The 16,709-nt window shown below is 47.9% G+C and overlaps 2 protein-coding genes across 2 annotated transcripts in view; one reads left to right on the top strand and one right to left on the bottom strand.

The window, feature by feature from the left end:
* The window catches only part of LOC141060494 (uncharacterized), a 561,818-nt gene that overhangs the window by 310,015 nt on the left and 235,094 nt on the right, over positions 1–16,709 (bottom strand). The gene's annotated exons all lie outside the window — the stretch shown is intronic.
* LOC141060480 (uncharacterized) overlaps positions 1–16,709 on the top strand; it is a 61,522-nt gene that overhangs the window by 26,765 nt on the left and 18,048 nt on the right. Inside the window, 5 exon segments of the mRNA XM_073556743.1 lie at positions 7,707–7,847; positions 8,363–8,539; positions 8,623–8,746; positions 8,827–8,888; positions 10,215–10,356. Of these exon segments, the coding sequence (XP_073412844.1) occupies positions 7,770–7,847; positions 8,363–8,539; positions 8,623–8,746; positions 8,827–8,888; positions 10,215–10,356 (583 nt within the window). The 5' untranslated portion in view covers positions 7,707–7,769.

The following is a 16,709-nucleotide window of genomic DNA, read 5'->3' as shown; positions in this document are numbered from 1 at the left end:
CCCAGAGGCAGTAGCTCTGTCTTCAACCAGGGCAGATAAGGTGGCTGACGCACTGGTGACCATCTTTTCAAGGGTAGGATTTCCCAGGGAGATGCTTACCGATCAAGGGACCCAATTCATGTCTCGCCTAATGGAGGCTCTCTGTGAGAAAATGCAGGTGACGCACCTGGTATCGAGTTCGTATCACCCACAGACTAATGGTTTGTGTGAACGCTTCAACGGTACCCTCAAACAGATGCTCCGCATACTGGTTGAGACCCAAGGGCGCGACTGGGAGCGGTACCTCCCACACCTGCTGTTCACTTACAGAGAAGTTCCGCAGGCCTTGACCGGGTTCTCCCCCTTCGAGCTCCTGTATGGCAGGCGAGTCCGGGGACCCCTTGGGTTGATAAGAGAATCCTGGGAAGATGAGCCAAACCCCACAGAAGTGTCCATCGTGGATTATGTCATGCGCTTCCGTGACAAGATGCAGACCTTGACGCAGTTGGTGCATGACAACATGACGCAGGCTCAGGCTGACCAGAAGCGCTGGTACGACCAGAAGGCCCGGGAGCGGACCTACCAGGTGGGTCAAAAGGTGTGGGCGCTGGACCCTGTACCAACGGATAAGCTTCAGGCAGCCTGGGAAGGCCCGTACGTCGTCCACCAACAGCTCAACCCGGTCACCTACGTTGTCACGCTTGACCATGCTCGGGGTAGGCGCAAGGCCTTTCACGTCAACATGCTGAAGGCGCACTACGAAAGTGAAGCTTGCGTCCTACCGGTCTGCAATCTGCCAGAGGATGGGGAGGAAGATCCCCTCCTGGGCATGCTGGCCCAGGCCAAGGCCGATGGGTCCATTGAGGACATGGAGATAAGTGGTTCGCTAACCGTATCCCAGCGGTTGCAGTTGATGGCCACCCTGGAACCCTTCCGGGCCGTGTTCACCAACCAACCGGGAAGGACGGCGTTAGCGGTTCATGAGGTGGACACCGGGAATCACGCCCCATTACGGCGAACACCCTATCGGATCTCTGAGACGGTGCAACAAGTCATGCGCCAAGAGATCGATGAGATGTTAAGGCTGGGGGGTGATTCGACGGTCAAAAAGCGCGTGGGCTTCACCTGTAGTCCTCATGCCTAAAAAGGATCGAACCACCCGGTTCTGCGTGGACTACAGGGGGCTCAACGCCATCACAACCTCTGATGCCCACCCGATGCCGCGCATCGAGGATCTGCTCGAGCGGTTGACAAACGCCAACTACATATCCATCATGGATTTGAGTCGGGGATACTGGCAGATTCCCCTGAGCCCTGAGGCGCAGGAGAAATCCGCCTTTATCACCCCCTTTGGACTGTACGAGTCCACGGTCATGCCCTTCGGCATGAAGAATGCCCCTGCCACTTTCCAGCGGATGGTCAACCACCTGCTTCGGGGACTGGAGGAGTACGCGGTGGCGTACTTAGACGATATTGCCGTCTTCAGTTCCACCTGGGAGGAACACCTTCAGCACCTCCAGGAGGTGCTCAAGCGTCTTCACCAGGCAGGCCTGACCATCAAGCCGGGGAAGTGCCAGATAGGCATGCGCAAGGTCCACTACCTGGGGCACCGGGTAGGCGGGGGTTCCATGAGTCCGGAGCCAGAAAAAGTGGACGCAATCGTGTCCTGGTCCACCCCCAGGACCAAGAAACAGGTGAAGTCCTTCTTGGGCACTGCAGGGTACTATAGGCGGTTCGTACAGGACTATAGCACCCTTGCCAAACCCTTGACTGACCTCACCAAGCAGAGGCTACCCCAAACAGTCAACTGGACAGATGACTGTGAGGCGGCTTTCCAAGCTTTGAAAGCAGCCCTGTGCAACTCTCCAGTGTTGAGAGCAGTCGACAGCAGTCGCCCGTTTCTGGTACAGACCGACGCCAGCGAGTTTGGCCTCGGTGCTGTGCTTAGCCAGGTCGATTCGGGGGACCAAGAGCACCCCGTGTTGTATCTGAGCCGGAAACTTTTGCCGAGGGAAGTGGCATACTCGACCATCGAGAAGGAGTGTCTGGCCATGGTGTGGGCACTGCAGCGGTTGCAGCCCTACCTGTACGGGCGCGCCTTCACGGTGGTAACTGACCACAACCCTCTGAGCTGGTTGCACACAGTGTCCGGAACCAATGGAAGATTGCTCCGCTGGAGCCTTGCCCTTCAGCAGTATGACTTTACTGTAAAACACAGGAAGGGCAGTGAAAACGGCAATGCCGATGGGTTGTCCCGCCGGGGCGAACCCGCTGAGGTGCGCATGGCCGATTACCGAGAGGTAATGCCTCCTTAGCGCCCTCTTAAGGGGGGAGGTGTGATGTACAATGTCTGCAAGATATGTTTTCTGTTGCAATGTGCAAAAAATCCTCCATTTTGTAAGAAGCTGCCTGCCAGTGTCTCAGTTACATTGCACACTGCAGCAGCTTCCCTTCCCCCCAGGTGTTATAAATCAACTTCCTGCCACGCCATTTGGCTTCTCTCAGCCTCAGCTGAAAGAGGGAAAAAAAGTGCGGGAAAGGAAAACTCTTTGTTTGAAATCAGGAGTTAGAAGTAAACCTTTAAGAGCCTGCCCTGCGAAAGCCCTATAACATAGAGATATAATAACCATATCTCTGTGATCCGAGCAGTCCCAGCCCCGCTACAGTGTCACTTCCGAAGTCCTAACATGTCGAGAACCTGAGATATGATTTGCGCCCAAATGGACGGTCATATCGCATAGATGTTTGATGTTTTCTTGATGAGCTCATTACGCTGGGAAACATGATACCACTGATGAGTCCATACCAGTTTCTCCCATAAAGTTATAGCTAATCTAAGTTTTGTAGCCAAAACATAACTTGGATGAGAGAGGTGGTATCAACCCAGAATGCACCTCTCCGTGATGTCACATAGGAAAGTCTATAAGGCATTCCCTGGGCAAACCAGCTCAGAAGAGCTCCAATCCTCGTGCTGAGCAGAACCCAGATGAGTGGAGACGTGCACCTCCGCCTCCACCCCCTTAAAGCCACATGGGATGCCTAACAACAACTGACTGAATGTGAGTGTACCTTCTTCTTTCATCCACTTTGTTTTATACTTGTCTAATGTACATATCTTATGTGTCAATTTTATAGCAACTTTTATCTGTAATCACTGTCCTCTTTCGGAAAATAAATGATTTAATATTTAGCCTGTCTCCATGCTCTAAGAATCGAACTATACGCCTTTGATAGATAATCGCTACTAATTCAAGGGGTTTGCCACGGACCCTCTTAATTTAACATTGTGAATTAAGTAACCGTGACTGGTGGCAGCGCGTTGTGTACGGCTATTGCGGCTTGCTGGCAGTACAGAAGGGTCTTATACTGCTGAATAAGGGGCTGCGGCCACAGCATTGATAATTCCCTTACTGCAGAAGCCCAATTGCCGGTTCACAACAGGCAGTCCGTCCGGCGACTAATTATCCTAGGTGCAGTTCCCTGACTGACCTGAGGGTAAGGGGGGCGCCGGAGAGCTGCGAGTTCCAAAGTGGAACTGAGAAAGTGGGATATACCTAAATCCCCGCAGTACTTGGAAGATTGATAGCAGTGGCGGGGCATCCAAATTAAACCCCCCCCTGCGGCAAATTGTAGAGCGAGAGTAGCTTGCTGGATATTTTAGTCACATGGTGCCAGTGGTGGGATAACTAAGATAAGCCCCAACTGTGCCTGTGATAGCCGTGTGCCGGCAGTGTGTCTCGTCCCTCCGTCCGCTGATACACCCGTGTCAGTGGTGGGACTGTGACATAGTGGTGACACAGGGTCCGCTGTCGCGTTTTTGTGGCAGCGGGACCCCCGTTAGTCGCCCGTAAGTGGACGAACGGCGGTGGGCTGTTCGTCACAAAAGGGTTGCAGAACAGTCAGGAGGAACAAGAAGAATTTGGTCGTCCTGCCACATCTTCACCCTCATCATCAACTGATGAAGAATTTAATTTCGAAAAATATTTGGATCACAAGGACCGTGCAAAGCGTTCCCGCATAGAAGAAGAGTCATCCCCATCAAGTTACACAGCCAGTACATTTCAGCAGAATTTTTCATGTGCACTAAAAGAAATTGAGAAATTTGACCGTTCATCAAAAATAACAGTGCAACAAGCGATTCCTCTGTATCCTGACATTGTCAGAGATGTTGCCCGAGTGGTTACTGCTTTGCCACCAACACAAGTTAGTGTAGAGAGGTTGTTCTCTGCTCTCAAAATAATTAGATCAGATTTGAGGGCATCCATGAAGGAGGATCTGACAGAGGCAATACTTTTTCTGAGGACAAATTTATAGATTTCTTCTTATTAACTGCATAAAAGTGTTTATTGCATATTTACTTAACTTTTATAAACTTTTCTAAACTGTATTTGCTAGATTCTAATTGTATTCTAATAAATGTAGTTTTTGCTCTAAGTGGTCTGATTACTTATATGATGGTGAGAAACTGAATAAGCACGATGTTTAATATTTTACAACAGTAAATTTGTTGTTATGAATTGGCCATTTATGAAGGAGTCGGAGCCGGATAAAATCCAGGAGTCGGAGTCGCAACTGTGGCTTACCGACTCCACAGCCCTGACAGATAGTCCTTGATACAGTATAATGCAGGTCCCAAATATTACATATAGTATAATATACTCCCCATGGTCCTTGACAGAGTATAAAGTATCAGCTGGACATGGGAATGAAGGGGAGGCTGCCATGACGCTGGGAGGGCGTGACGGCATAGGTACAGCTGGGGGGGTTTGTGTAAGATGAGCCGAGGGGTAGGGGTCTGGAGGTAAAGGGGAGATGACATAGGTAGAGGTGGGGTTATGTAGACAAAAGGACTGACCAGGGGTAGTGAAGCCCCTTTCTGACTGCCGAAGGACTGGACAGCAAAAATCCGTCAGTCGTGGTTCCCCGGAGGTTTCCACCTAAAAAGTAAAAGAAAAAAAGGTAGGGGGTTTTTCCTCTCCCTAGTACTGTCGGATGGCTCTTCGTGAGCAAAAGCTCTCTGCTACTTTGGGTATTAATGTTTTTTGAGGCGTTGGTGGGTCCTCGAAGCTGGGTAAAATTAGGATTGGGGATTCGTTAAATGTATGGATCCCCTTCATTTAATGTGGTGGTGGTCTGGTGAGTTTTGGGTGATACCTGGCGATGGAACGTTGGGATCACAGTAACACGAGTTGTTGGGTGATATCCGGCGATGGAACGCCGGGTTCACATAAGTATGGGATTGGGTGATTCCTGGCGATGGAACGTCGGGATCACATGGTCAAGAGTGCACTCCTTCCCTCGGTGCATGTTGCTTCTGAGTCGGAGGAAAACGCGGCTAGGAGTAAGGCTGGGGGAAAGGGGCAATGCCATTCTAAAAAACACCAGACTGTTATAACTTCGAGGACCTCACCAAGTGTCGTTGATTACCAATGAATATCAATAAATGGGCTGCTGTGGCCGTTATTACCCAAAAGAAAATGGTTGTCGCTTGTCTTTACTTAATGTAAAAGAGGGGGCGGGGGACCGTTGGAGGGATTGGGTCAGGAGAAATCGACCTCTCCAGAGTCATGCAGCCCACCTCAGAGTATAATGCGGCCCACCTCAGAGTATTCAGAGTATACTGCAGTCACACACATGCACAGTGTAGTGCAGCTCTTCCCCACACAGTATAGTGCAGCTCCCCCCGCACACAGTAGAGTGCAGCTCCCCCACCCGCACACGGTATAGTGCAGCTCCCCCCCGCACACACGGTATAGTGCAGCTCCCCCCCGCACACACGGTATAGTGCAGCTCCCCAACACAGTATAGTGCATGCAGACACACACACACCTCACCTCTCTTCCTTATTCCACACACACACACACCTCATCTCTCCTCCTTGTTCCTCGCTCTGCTCCAGTCTCATTGACTCTACTGCTGAGTCACAAGCAGAGGGGGAATGATGGGAGAGGGCGTGTCATCTGATGCTTTCTCCTCCATCACTTCTTTCAACTGCAACGGAGTCTAGTATGATGCTAATACAGTTCACAGAGCGATAGGGGTGCCTTCTTATGGGCCTCATAGTGGCCACTGGCTGGGGGCCCCTGGAGGAGCAGGGGCCCTAGGTAGTTGCCTGGTCTGCCTGCACCTAACGCCGGCCCTGGTGAAATCGCGTGCACCCAGAGAAGCCTCTAAAGAAACACGTAATTGCACTATATGTAGATGCTGCCATCACCATGTTTGACGGTGGGGATAGTGTTTTCAGGGTGATTGCAGTTTCGGCTTTCCACCACACTTGATCTCATCAGACCATATCACCTTCTTCCAAATGCCATGTGACAGTCTTCACTGTTTTTCAGCACCTTCCCACATTGTTTTGCTGCCTTTGTATAAATCCTCGTATTGTGCCCCCTATTTTTCTCTTCTCTATGTTTTGATTGGGTGGTGAATGCATAGGGCCATCCAGGAGCTTCAGGAGCAGCCACCGAGGAGCGTATTTTACTTAGGGTGCCAACCTCCGCTGATAGGGTTTTGGTGCAGGGTGTTTTTAGTAAGCACGGTGAATGTTTGTCTTTTTTAACAAGATTTAATAAAAGGTACATTTTAATTTGTATGTAAGGTTATTGTTAGCTAACTCATCGGCACCCTACAATCACATTATAAAGAGACCGATGAGCACTTGGAATGGTGTGTCCCCGGGGCCACACACTTTACTTGATGTTGTTAGACATTGAAGTTAGCATTTAAGGGGTTAAAGGGAATCTCTCATTAGGTTTTCCCAATATATTCTAAAGTTACCGCCTGTACTTACCCTATAACCAGAGTCCATCGATCTGTATCTGAGCTTCCAACTCCCTCTGCATGTCCCCAAAAAATACCCTAAATGTTTCTGGCATACAGCGCAGTTCAGCCCCCTGGAATCTTTTTCATCTTCTCGACGCCTCCAAAATCCCCGCAGCTGCCGTGTTCCGGAGTTGATCGATGCAGATGAAGGGTCCTACGTCATCCACAGATCAAACAGCTGCACTTTTATGTGTCCTACTAAGGACAAAGCAAAGTTCTGTAATGAGCAAGCGCCGACGTCACTTCCAGTTAAACGCATTCCAGGTGGGAGCAAAGTGCGCCTGCGCTTCAACTGCGGATGAGCAAGATTTTCAGCGACCAGTGGATGACGTGGAATGAATCTTTGACATCAGTCGTCATGGGGGACGACAGGTGGGGCTTAAATACAGGTCTATCGACTGTGGTAATAGAGCAGTTAAAGGAGGTGACTTCAGTTTAAATTGAGAAAACCTGGTGACAAGTTCCCATTAACAGCCGCAAGCGGAGCTCTGCTCCACTCGCTGCTGGTAGAGGCAGATGATGGAGGAACAGCAAACAGCATAACCATGAGCCGCCATGAATAATGTTGGTTCAGATATATGTCGGGAAGGTGTTAATGATGTCACTGTGGTTTAACTATAACTTAAAAACATCATTAGATATGTCACATGACCATTGTTGCCGTTGATGGCGTTCAGCAGTCTCGTGCTCTACTTAATATTATCAGCACTCCGCCGGCCAGTGATTGGCTGTAGCCATCTTGTGATGACGTGACCGACTGACATAACAAGTTATCCAACTCCTAAATCCATACAGAAGAGAGAAGACGACATCCACACTCTATATCTCTATTATATATCTGCAGTAATTCTTCTGTTCACTATGGAATTTATGTCATTTTTACGTCATCTCATCTTTCTATTCAGGTTCCTACAAAAAAGGATCCACATAATAAATTTAAATATAAATCACCGATTAAGTCGTCAAGGATGAGTAAGGACAGAGACAAGATGGCAGAGAGGATATTAAACCTCACCCTGGAGATAATCTTCCATCTTACCGGAGAGGTGAGAGGCTCTGGTGTCATCACATGACCTCATTATCTATGGGAATAACGGGATATGACCGGAGAGGTGAGAGGCTTTGGTGTCATCACATGACCTCATTATCTATGGGAATAACAGGGGATATGACCGGAGAGGTGAGAGGCTACGATGTCACCACATGACCTCATTATGGGAATAACGGGATATGACCGGAGAGATGAGAGGCTCTGATGTCATCACATGACCTCATTATCTATGGGAATAACAGGCGATATGACCGGAGAGGTGAGAGGCTACGATGTCACCACATGACCTCATTATGGGAATAACGGGATATGACCGGAGAGGTGAGAGGCTCTGATGTCATCACATGACCTCATTATCTATGGGAATAACAGGCGATATGACCGGAGAGGTGAGAGGCTCTGATGTCATCACATGACCTCATTATCTTTGGGAATAACAGGTGATATGACCGGAGAGGTGATGGACTCTGGAGATGTCTGTAGTGATATTATTAATGTCTCCACACTCAGGATTACACAGTAGTGAAGATCTCTAGTGATCGCTGTCAGGCCCCTGTGTCTGAAGGACAGGGAGGAACCCTGAGCCCAATCCCGGGGCCTCCACCTCACCCCCGGACACATGAGGACATCAATGGCCGGAAGATTCTAGAACTCGCCAACAAGATGATTGAGCTGCTGTCTGGAGAGGTGACGCTGCTGGGAATGCGGGGACATTATACAGGACAGCACTGGAGGATTCTGGGTGATGACGGTATCATTGTGTGTGTCAGGTTCCTATAAGGTGTCAGGACGTCACCGTCTATTTCTCCATGGAGGAGTGGGAGTATCTAGAAGGACACAAGGATCGGTACCAGGAGGTGATGATGGAGGAGCACCGGCCCCGCACATCACCAGGTAATAGACAGGACTAAATACACACTGCCTATAATTCTCTGTATGCAATAATGATGTCAGTCCTGTCTGTGTCTCCTCAGTTCTCTCCAGTAAGAGGACAACCCCAGAGAGATGTCCTGCTCTTCCTCCACAGGACCATCAGGTAGATGGAGATCTCCCTATGATGTGTAGACGGCTGTGACGTCCTTGTGGTCAGTCTTGTTTTCTCCAGTATTATATGTTTTATAATTGTGTAATGAGAGCGGTGGAGACGGCAGGATCACAGCTGACCACAGACATCCCATGTCTGGATTTTCTCACCATTATTCCCGGGGACTTCTCCGATCATTGGGGACTTGTCACGTTCACATGTGTCTGGACGCATATGTTTCCGCAAGGCGAACCCATAACACACGTGACCCTGGAAACACCGCCTCCAGTGGGGCGCATTTAAATAATAAAACATGCAGGTGGATACGCCGCCTCCACCTGGCGAATTTGGGAATTACACGTTATACATAAAATCTGGAAACCCCGCCTCCAGTAAGGCGAATTTAAATAATAAAGGGGGAACCTGGGAAACATTAACAGTGGTGGGCCCTGCGATAGGGAAAAGGGAATTGGAGACCTCCTGAGCTCCCCTGAGCCAGTGTCCCTGCACTCCTGACATTCCCTATGCCGGTTTCGCACCGGGCGCCGCACGCATACCTCAACGCCCTAGCTCGCCCTGACCCTAAACCCTCACTAGGGAATAGGTCGGTGCGGAAACTAATCCCACCACTGCACTAATAACACACATGAGGGAAAGAGACAATACAGGGGAAACACCACTTAGCTTTGCTCTGTTGCGTACGCTCCTAGCAACAGAGCCCACCACCTGCGTGCATCTTCTCCTCCACCCGGATCCATCACCATAACAGGATCCTTCACCTTAGTGCAGCCTCGGAGCAGAGTCCACCACCAGTTGCAGCTGCTTAGTACCAGAGTCCCAAGGATGAGTTCAGCTGCTGACACGAAGTCAAGCATGCTAGAGTCCAGCTCAGCAGCCAAGTCCCACATGGTGAGTGCCACTCTCCATAGTAGCCACTCCACCAGACCATGCAGACACTTCCCGCTGAAACCATCACTGCGACTCCACCACGCCATGCCAGCCCTTCGTCCAGACACCATCGCTGACACACGTCCCCCCTGGCTAAGCTGCGCAGGACTCCTCCTCAGCTCCATCCTTTCACCAGGCACTCAGAATAAATGAATCAGTATCACCAGCAGTGATTACACACCCTGAGACTCATTTATAGCGCCCCACACCTGGTTCCTAATTACATGCAAATTAAACTGAAACCTAAGGTGTGATACCACTATCCACCACCGGGGACAGTCAAAACACCTTTGAACTTAACCAAAGTAAAAAAAGTTCACTCTGTGCTTTTAAAACCCGCCAGATCCAACACTGGATCATGACAGGACTTTTACAATATTTGTTTTGCAGCTTTTGGATCCGGATAAAGATCTGAACAATATTAATGGTCCAAAGAGAAATGTGAGGGGCGATCAGTGGTGTAAAGAGGAGACCCCTAATGTGAGAGGCGATCAGCGGTGTAAAGAGGAGACCCCTACAGATCACTGCGCAGGTGAGGGTCTTTAGATAAATATTCACTTTCAGCACAATGTGAATTGATAATGATGTGATCCTGTTATATGTGAGGTCACAGGTCGTCATTTATAATATGACAGTTAATCTACAGCTGGAGATGAGTTTTACTTATGTGAGCGCCGATTTCTTCATCATCTGATGTCAGTTCTGGTGAAGGAAAAGTATTAGTCCAATTTGTTCCTCAGAAACCATCAGCTCCTATTAATATGATGTCAGTGTGGGGTAATAGAATCCAGAAAATAGAGACGTCCCCCCAAATAACCCTGAGTGACGGCCGGGCTCCTCCACAATGATGGGAGTGGAGATCACTCTGATCTTAGTCTTTACCCCTAAGATGCTGCGTTTAATACCAACCATGGACGTTTGGTGGTGTAACAATGGGAGCTGCAATCTCACAGGTAATGGTTGAAACACCAGAGGTGACAGTAAGACCAGCCATCAGAGCCATAGCACTAATAGAGTGGATCGAGACTGATCACTCGGATAGTATGTGTCAGGAAAATATGAATCATTTTGGTTTTGATTACACATACAGAGCTGCAGCTCTTGGTTTTTGAATGACGTGCTGCCCCTCCCCCATTAGGTTTGTGCAGTATACACATGAATTCCCCTGTGCAGGCACAGCTCACAGACATATCTGTTATGAAAGAGTCACCGTAGGAGGCAAAAACAGAAATACTAGCTAAGTCCAGAAAACCAGAGAAGTTGGCAACTATCGGACTGCAGACCCCTGAACCTATCAACAACAACTAGCAGTAGCCGTGGGGGGTTCCTACGGTGCCCTAGACCCCTCGATCACAGCCGGAGAACTACATAGCCTAAAGACAGAAAGGGAAATCTAAACTGCCCCAGAGCAGACCCCAAAGCAATAGGCAGCCCCCAACATATAATGACGGTGAAGCAAGAAGAAAAAACACACAGATAGAAAGATAGACTGAGCAAATGATGGGGCCCAAGCTAACTAGATAGGACATGATAGGAAAGCTGCTGTCTGCAATCCGTCAAAAACCCTATCAAAACAAGAGCCAACAGACTGACAAGAAAAAAGGCCCTGAAGACGCTAGGCTTCAAAAAGACTATGTCAGTACTCAGGTATTTTCTGAAGACAGAGCAAAAAGACACAAAGGAATTCAGCTCACCCCAGCAGGGAATGGCAGAATCCAGAAAAGCAAGGCAAAATAAAACCAAAACATACATGCAAAGAGCAAAGCAGAAAACTTAGCTTTTGAGGAGCAGGAATCAGACTGGTCTCCTAGAATCCCTCAGAGAAATCACCAGCGAGGCAGAAGGGCGTCGGCTGCCTTATATCCAGTCAGCAATTCCCATCACCCAGTCATCCTCTACCATCTCAGGTGTTTGGCAATCAGCCTCACTACCTTCCTTCACCAGAAGAGGGAGTTCATCAGACCTCAATGGTGAAGGGGAAAATGAACTCATAACAGTACCTCCCCCTTGAGGAGGGGTCACCGAACCCTCATCCACACCACCAGGGCGATCAGGGTGAGCCCAATGAAAGGCTCGCACCAATCTTTTGGCATGAATATCAGAGGCAGAGACCCAGGAATTATCCTCCTGACCATAACCCTTCCACTTAACCAAATACTGGAGTCTCCGTCTAGCCAGATGGGAATCCAGTATCTTCTCTACCTCATATTCCATGTTACCTTCAACCAATACAGGGTCAGGAGGTGCCACCCCAGGAACTACTGGTTCAACAAACCTCTTCAACAAGGACTTATGAAACACATTATGGATTTTAAATGTGACAGGAAGAGCCAACCTAAAAGAGACCGGATTAATGATCTCCAAAATCTTGTAAGGTCCAATAAATTTAGGCTTAAACTTAGGAGAAGCTACCTTCATAGCGATATTTTTTGATGATAACCAAACCATATCACCCACCTTAAACTGGGGACCATTGGTCCTATGTCGGTTGGAAAACCGCTGGGCCTTTTCCTGGGAGAGAGAGAACTTATCCACCACTTGGTCCCAGATCTGGTGCATTCATAGAATCATAGAATCGTACAGTTGGAAGGGACCTCCTGGGCCATCTGGTCCAACCCCCTGCTCAAAGCAGGATTCGCTAAATCATCCCAGTCAGATTTCTGTCCAGCCTCTGTTTGAAGACTTCCATTGAAGGAGAACTCACCACTTCTCGTGGCAGCCTGTTCCACTCATTGATCACTCTAACTGTCAAAAAGTTTTTTCTATTATCTAATCTGTGTCTCCTCCCATTCAGTTTCATCCCATTGCTTCTAGTCTTTCCTTGTGCAAATGAGAATAAAGTTGTTCCTTCTACAATGTGACAGCCCTTTAGATATTTGTAGACAGCTATTAAGTCTCCTCTCAGTCTTCTCTTTTGCAAACTAAACATTCCCAAATCCTGCAACCTTTCCTCATAAGACAGGGTTTGCAGACCGCTCACCATTCTGGTCGCTCTTTTCTGAACTTGCTCCAGTTTGTTGATGTCTTTTTTAAAATGTGGTGCCCAAAACTGGACACAATATTCTCTCCACCACAGTGTCAACACCTGGGCAGGCAGAAGGCTCCACCTGCCCTGAAGAAAATCGAGGATGAAACCCAAAGTTACAAAAAAAGGTGACATCAAAGTGGCAGAACTAGCTCTATTATTTAAAGCAAATTCGGCCAAGGGCAAAAATGAAACCCAATCATCCTGATCAGCGGAAATAAAACATCTCAAATACGACTCCAAGGTCTGGTTTGTTCTCTCCGTCTGCCCATTGGTCTGAGGGTGAAACGCAGCGGAGAAGGACAACTGAATTCCTAGCTTGGAACAGAAAGTCCTCCAAAATCTAGACACAAACTGAACTCCTCTGTCAGATACAATGTTCTCAGGAATCCCGTGCAAACGAACCACCTGTTGCAAAAACAGGGGCACCAACTCAGAAGAAGATGGCAACTTAGGGAGTGATACAAAATGAACCATCTTAGAGAACCTATCACAAATCACCCAAATAACAGTCATTCTCTGAGAGGCATATCAGAGATGAAATCCATTGAAATATGGGTCCATGGCCTCCTGGGGACCAGCAAAGGCATCAATAACCCACTAGAGCGAGAACAAATTTTAGACCGGGAGCAAGACCCACAGGACTGCACAAAATTCCTGACATCACGAGACAAGGCGGGCCACCAAAAAGACCGACTCACAAGATCTCTAGTGCCAAAAATACCTGGATGACCAGCCAATGCAGAGCAATGAACTTCAGACATCACACTCTTCTTCCACTGGTCAGGAACATACAACTTTCCACTGGGACAACGCTCAGGTTTGTCCTCCTGGAACTCTTCCAGAGCACGTCTCAAATCGGGCGAGATGGCTGAAAGAACTACCCCTTCGCCTAAGATGGTAGCAGGCTTGGTCACCACAGGAGAATCAGCAAACAAGCTCCTAGAAAGAGCGTCAGCCTTGACATTCTTAGTGCCAGGAAGAAAAGAGACCACAAAATCAAAACGTGTAAAAAACAAGGCCCATCTAGCCTGTCTAGGGTTCAAGCGTTTGGCCGACTCCAGGTAAATCAAATTCTTGTGGTCAGTGAGGACCACGACTTGATGTTTAGCTCCCTCCAACCAATGTCTCAACTCCACAAATGCCCATTTCATGGCTAACAGTTCCCGATTCCCCACATCATAGTTACGTTCAGATGGCGAGAACTTTCGGGAAAAGAAAGCACAAGGATTCATTTTAGATGTTACAGGATCCTTTTGGGACAAAACAGCTCCTGCACCAATCTCAGAAGCGTCCACCTCTACCTGGAACGGGAGTGAGACATCAGGTTGCCGCAAAACCGGGGCAGAAGTGAATCTTCGCTTCAGCTCCTGAAAGGAAGAAACAGCCTCCAGAGACCAATTCAACACATCAGCACCCTTCTTAGTCAGATCAGTCAATGGCTTGGCAATACTAGAAAATTTTGCTATAAATTTCCAATAAAAATTAGCAAAACCCAAAAACTTCTGAAGGGCCTTCAAAGAAGTGGGCTGAACCCAATCATAAATGGCCTGTACCTTGGCCGGGTCCATTTCAATAGTTGACGGAGACTAAATAAATCCCAAAAATGAAATCCTCTGTACCCCAAAAAGGCATTTCGATCCTTTGACATACAGGGAATTCTCCCTCAAGGTCCAGAACACAGTCCGAACATGTTCCACATGAGAATCCCAATCCTTGGAGAAGATCAAAATATCATCCAGATAGATAATCAAAAATTTATGCAAAAGTCTCGGAAAATGTCGTTCATGAAGCACTGGAAGACAGAAGGGGCATTAGTGAGCCCAAAAGGCATCACCAGGTACTCAATGTCCCTCTGGAGTATTAAACGCCGTCTTCCATTCATCCCCATGCTTAATGCGGATAAGATTATATGCCCCCCTGAGGTCAAGCTTGGTAAACCAGCAAGCACCTTTAACTGTGGAGAATAGATCCGAAATCAGGGGTAACGGATACTGATATTTAAAAGTAATTTTGTTGAGGGCACGATAATCAATACAAGGCCTTAATGAACCATCCTTTTTGGCCACGAAAAAAAAAACCAGCACCTAATGGTGAAGAGGATGGTCTAATATGACCCGTCTCCAACGCCTCCTTAATATAGTATCGCATAGCCTCGTGCTCGGGTACAGATAAATTGAAGAGCCGACCCTTGGGAAATTTACATCCCGGGCTCAGTTCAATTGCACAGTCATAACTCCTATGAGGAGGCAAAGACGCAGACTCATTCTCACTAAATACATCATAAAAGTCCGCCAAATAGTCAGGAACATCATGTGACTGAGGAGAGGTGGAAAAAAAACGGAGCCTCACTAAGGGCACACCGACAACCCCAACTCACCACAGACACAGATTTCCAATCCAAAACTGGATTATGAATTTGCAACCAGGGAAACCCCAGAACAATGGTATCATGCAAATTATGCAACACCAAAAATCTACAATTTTCTTGATGGTCTGGGGCGACCCGCATTACCACCTGGGTCCAAAACTGAGGTTTATTTTTCGCCTAAGGAGTAGCATCAGTCCCTCTCAAAGGGATAGGCGTCCACAGAGGTGTCATAGGAAATCCACAACGTTTAGCAAAATCCAAGTCCATTAGGTTCAGGGCTGCTCCCGAATCCACAAAAGCCTTGGCGGAAAATGTGGACAGGGAGCAGATCAGAGTAATTGCCAGAAGAAACTTAGGTTGAACACCACCCACAGAAAACGTGTGTATAAAACGTTTCTCTCGTTTAGGACAGACAGAAATAATATGCAAGGCATCTCCACAAAAAAAACACAGCTTATTACGCCTTCTGAACTCCTGACGTTGCTCCCTGGACAAAACTCTATCACATTGCATAGGTTCAGACACTTGTTCAACAGGTGGCAACATCTCTCGTGCAGTCCTGCGTTCACGTTAACGCCGATCAACCTGAATAGCTAATGACATAGAATCGTCAAGACCAGAGGGAACAGGAAATCCCACCATAGTATCTTTTACGGCTTCTGACAAACCCTTCCGAAAGAGAGCTGCCAAGCCATTATCATTCCAGGTAGTAAGGACCGCCCACTTTCGGAATTTTTGACAGTACAATTCTGCAGAATCTCGACCCTGGCTCAATGCCAACAGGGTCTTTTCAGCCTGATCAATAGCATTAGGTTCGTCATACAACAACCCCAAGGCTTGAAAAAATGCGTTCACATTAGTCAGAATAGGATCATCTGGTTTCAAAGAAAACGCCCAATCCTGGGGATCGCCACGCAGCAATGACAATTGATGACAATTTTAACCTGCTGCGCGGAGCTCCCTGACGAGTTAGGCTTCAAGGCAAAAAATAATTTACAATTATTTTTGAAATTCAAAAATTTAGACCGATCCCCAAAAAACACATCAGGAGAAGGGATCTTTGGTTCAGCAGCATGTGAATGAGCAAGGTAGGTGGAGATTCCCCGCACTTCCGCAGGGAGCTGCTCCACACGATCAGACAATTGCTTTATCTCCATCCCCTCCCTCCAGCTATACAAGCTGATGTAATGTGAGACCATGGTATGCCAGCAACACAAGGAGCCGTTTATGACCCTAACTGGTTAAGGGCAGTTCTTCTAGCACATGGATTTAAACTCTCCTTTGTGCTTTCAAACTCGAGTATAATAATAAAGGACAATCATAGAGGCAGGAAGCTTATATTTTTGGAATCTGCATGATTAAAGCTATTCACAGTGGCGTTTTTGGGCTTCTATGCCCACCAGAAACCGAGTAAAGGGTATATGCTTCCCAGTACCACATAGATATATGATGTTTGGTCTCAAAAGAAAGGTAATGTCGTAATAAGAAA

Source organism: Dendrobates tinctorius, unplaced genomic scaffold (genome assembly GCF_039654945.1).
Source record: "Dendrobates tinctorius isolate UK_male_01 unplaced genomic scaffold, ASM3965494v1 ptg000237l, whole genome shotgun sequence".
NCBI lineage: Eukaryota > Metazoa > Chordata > Amphibia > Anura > Dendrobatidae > Dendrobates > Dendrobates tinctorius.
Note: the sequence above shows the minus strand (reverse complement) of the source record. Positions and strands in the feature narration are given on the sequence as shown.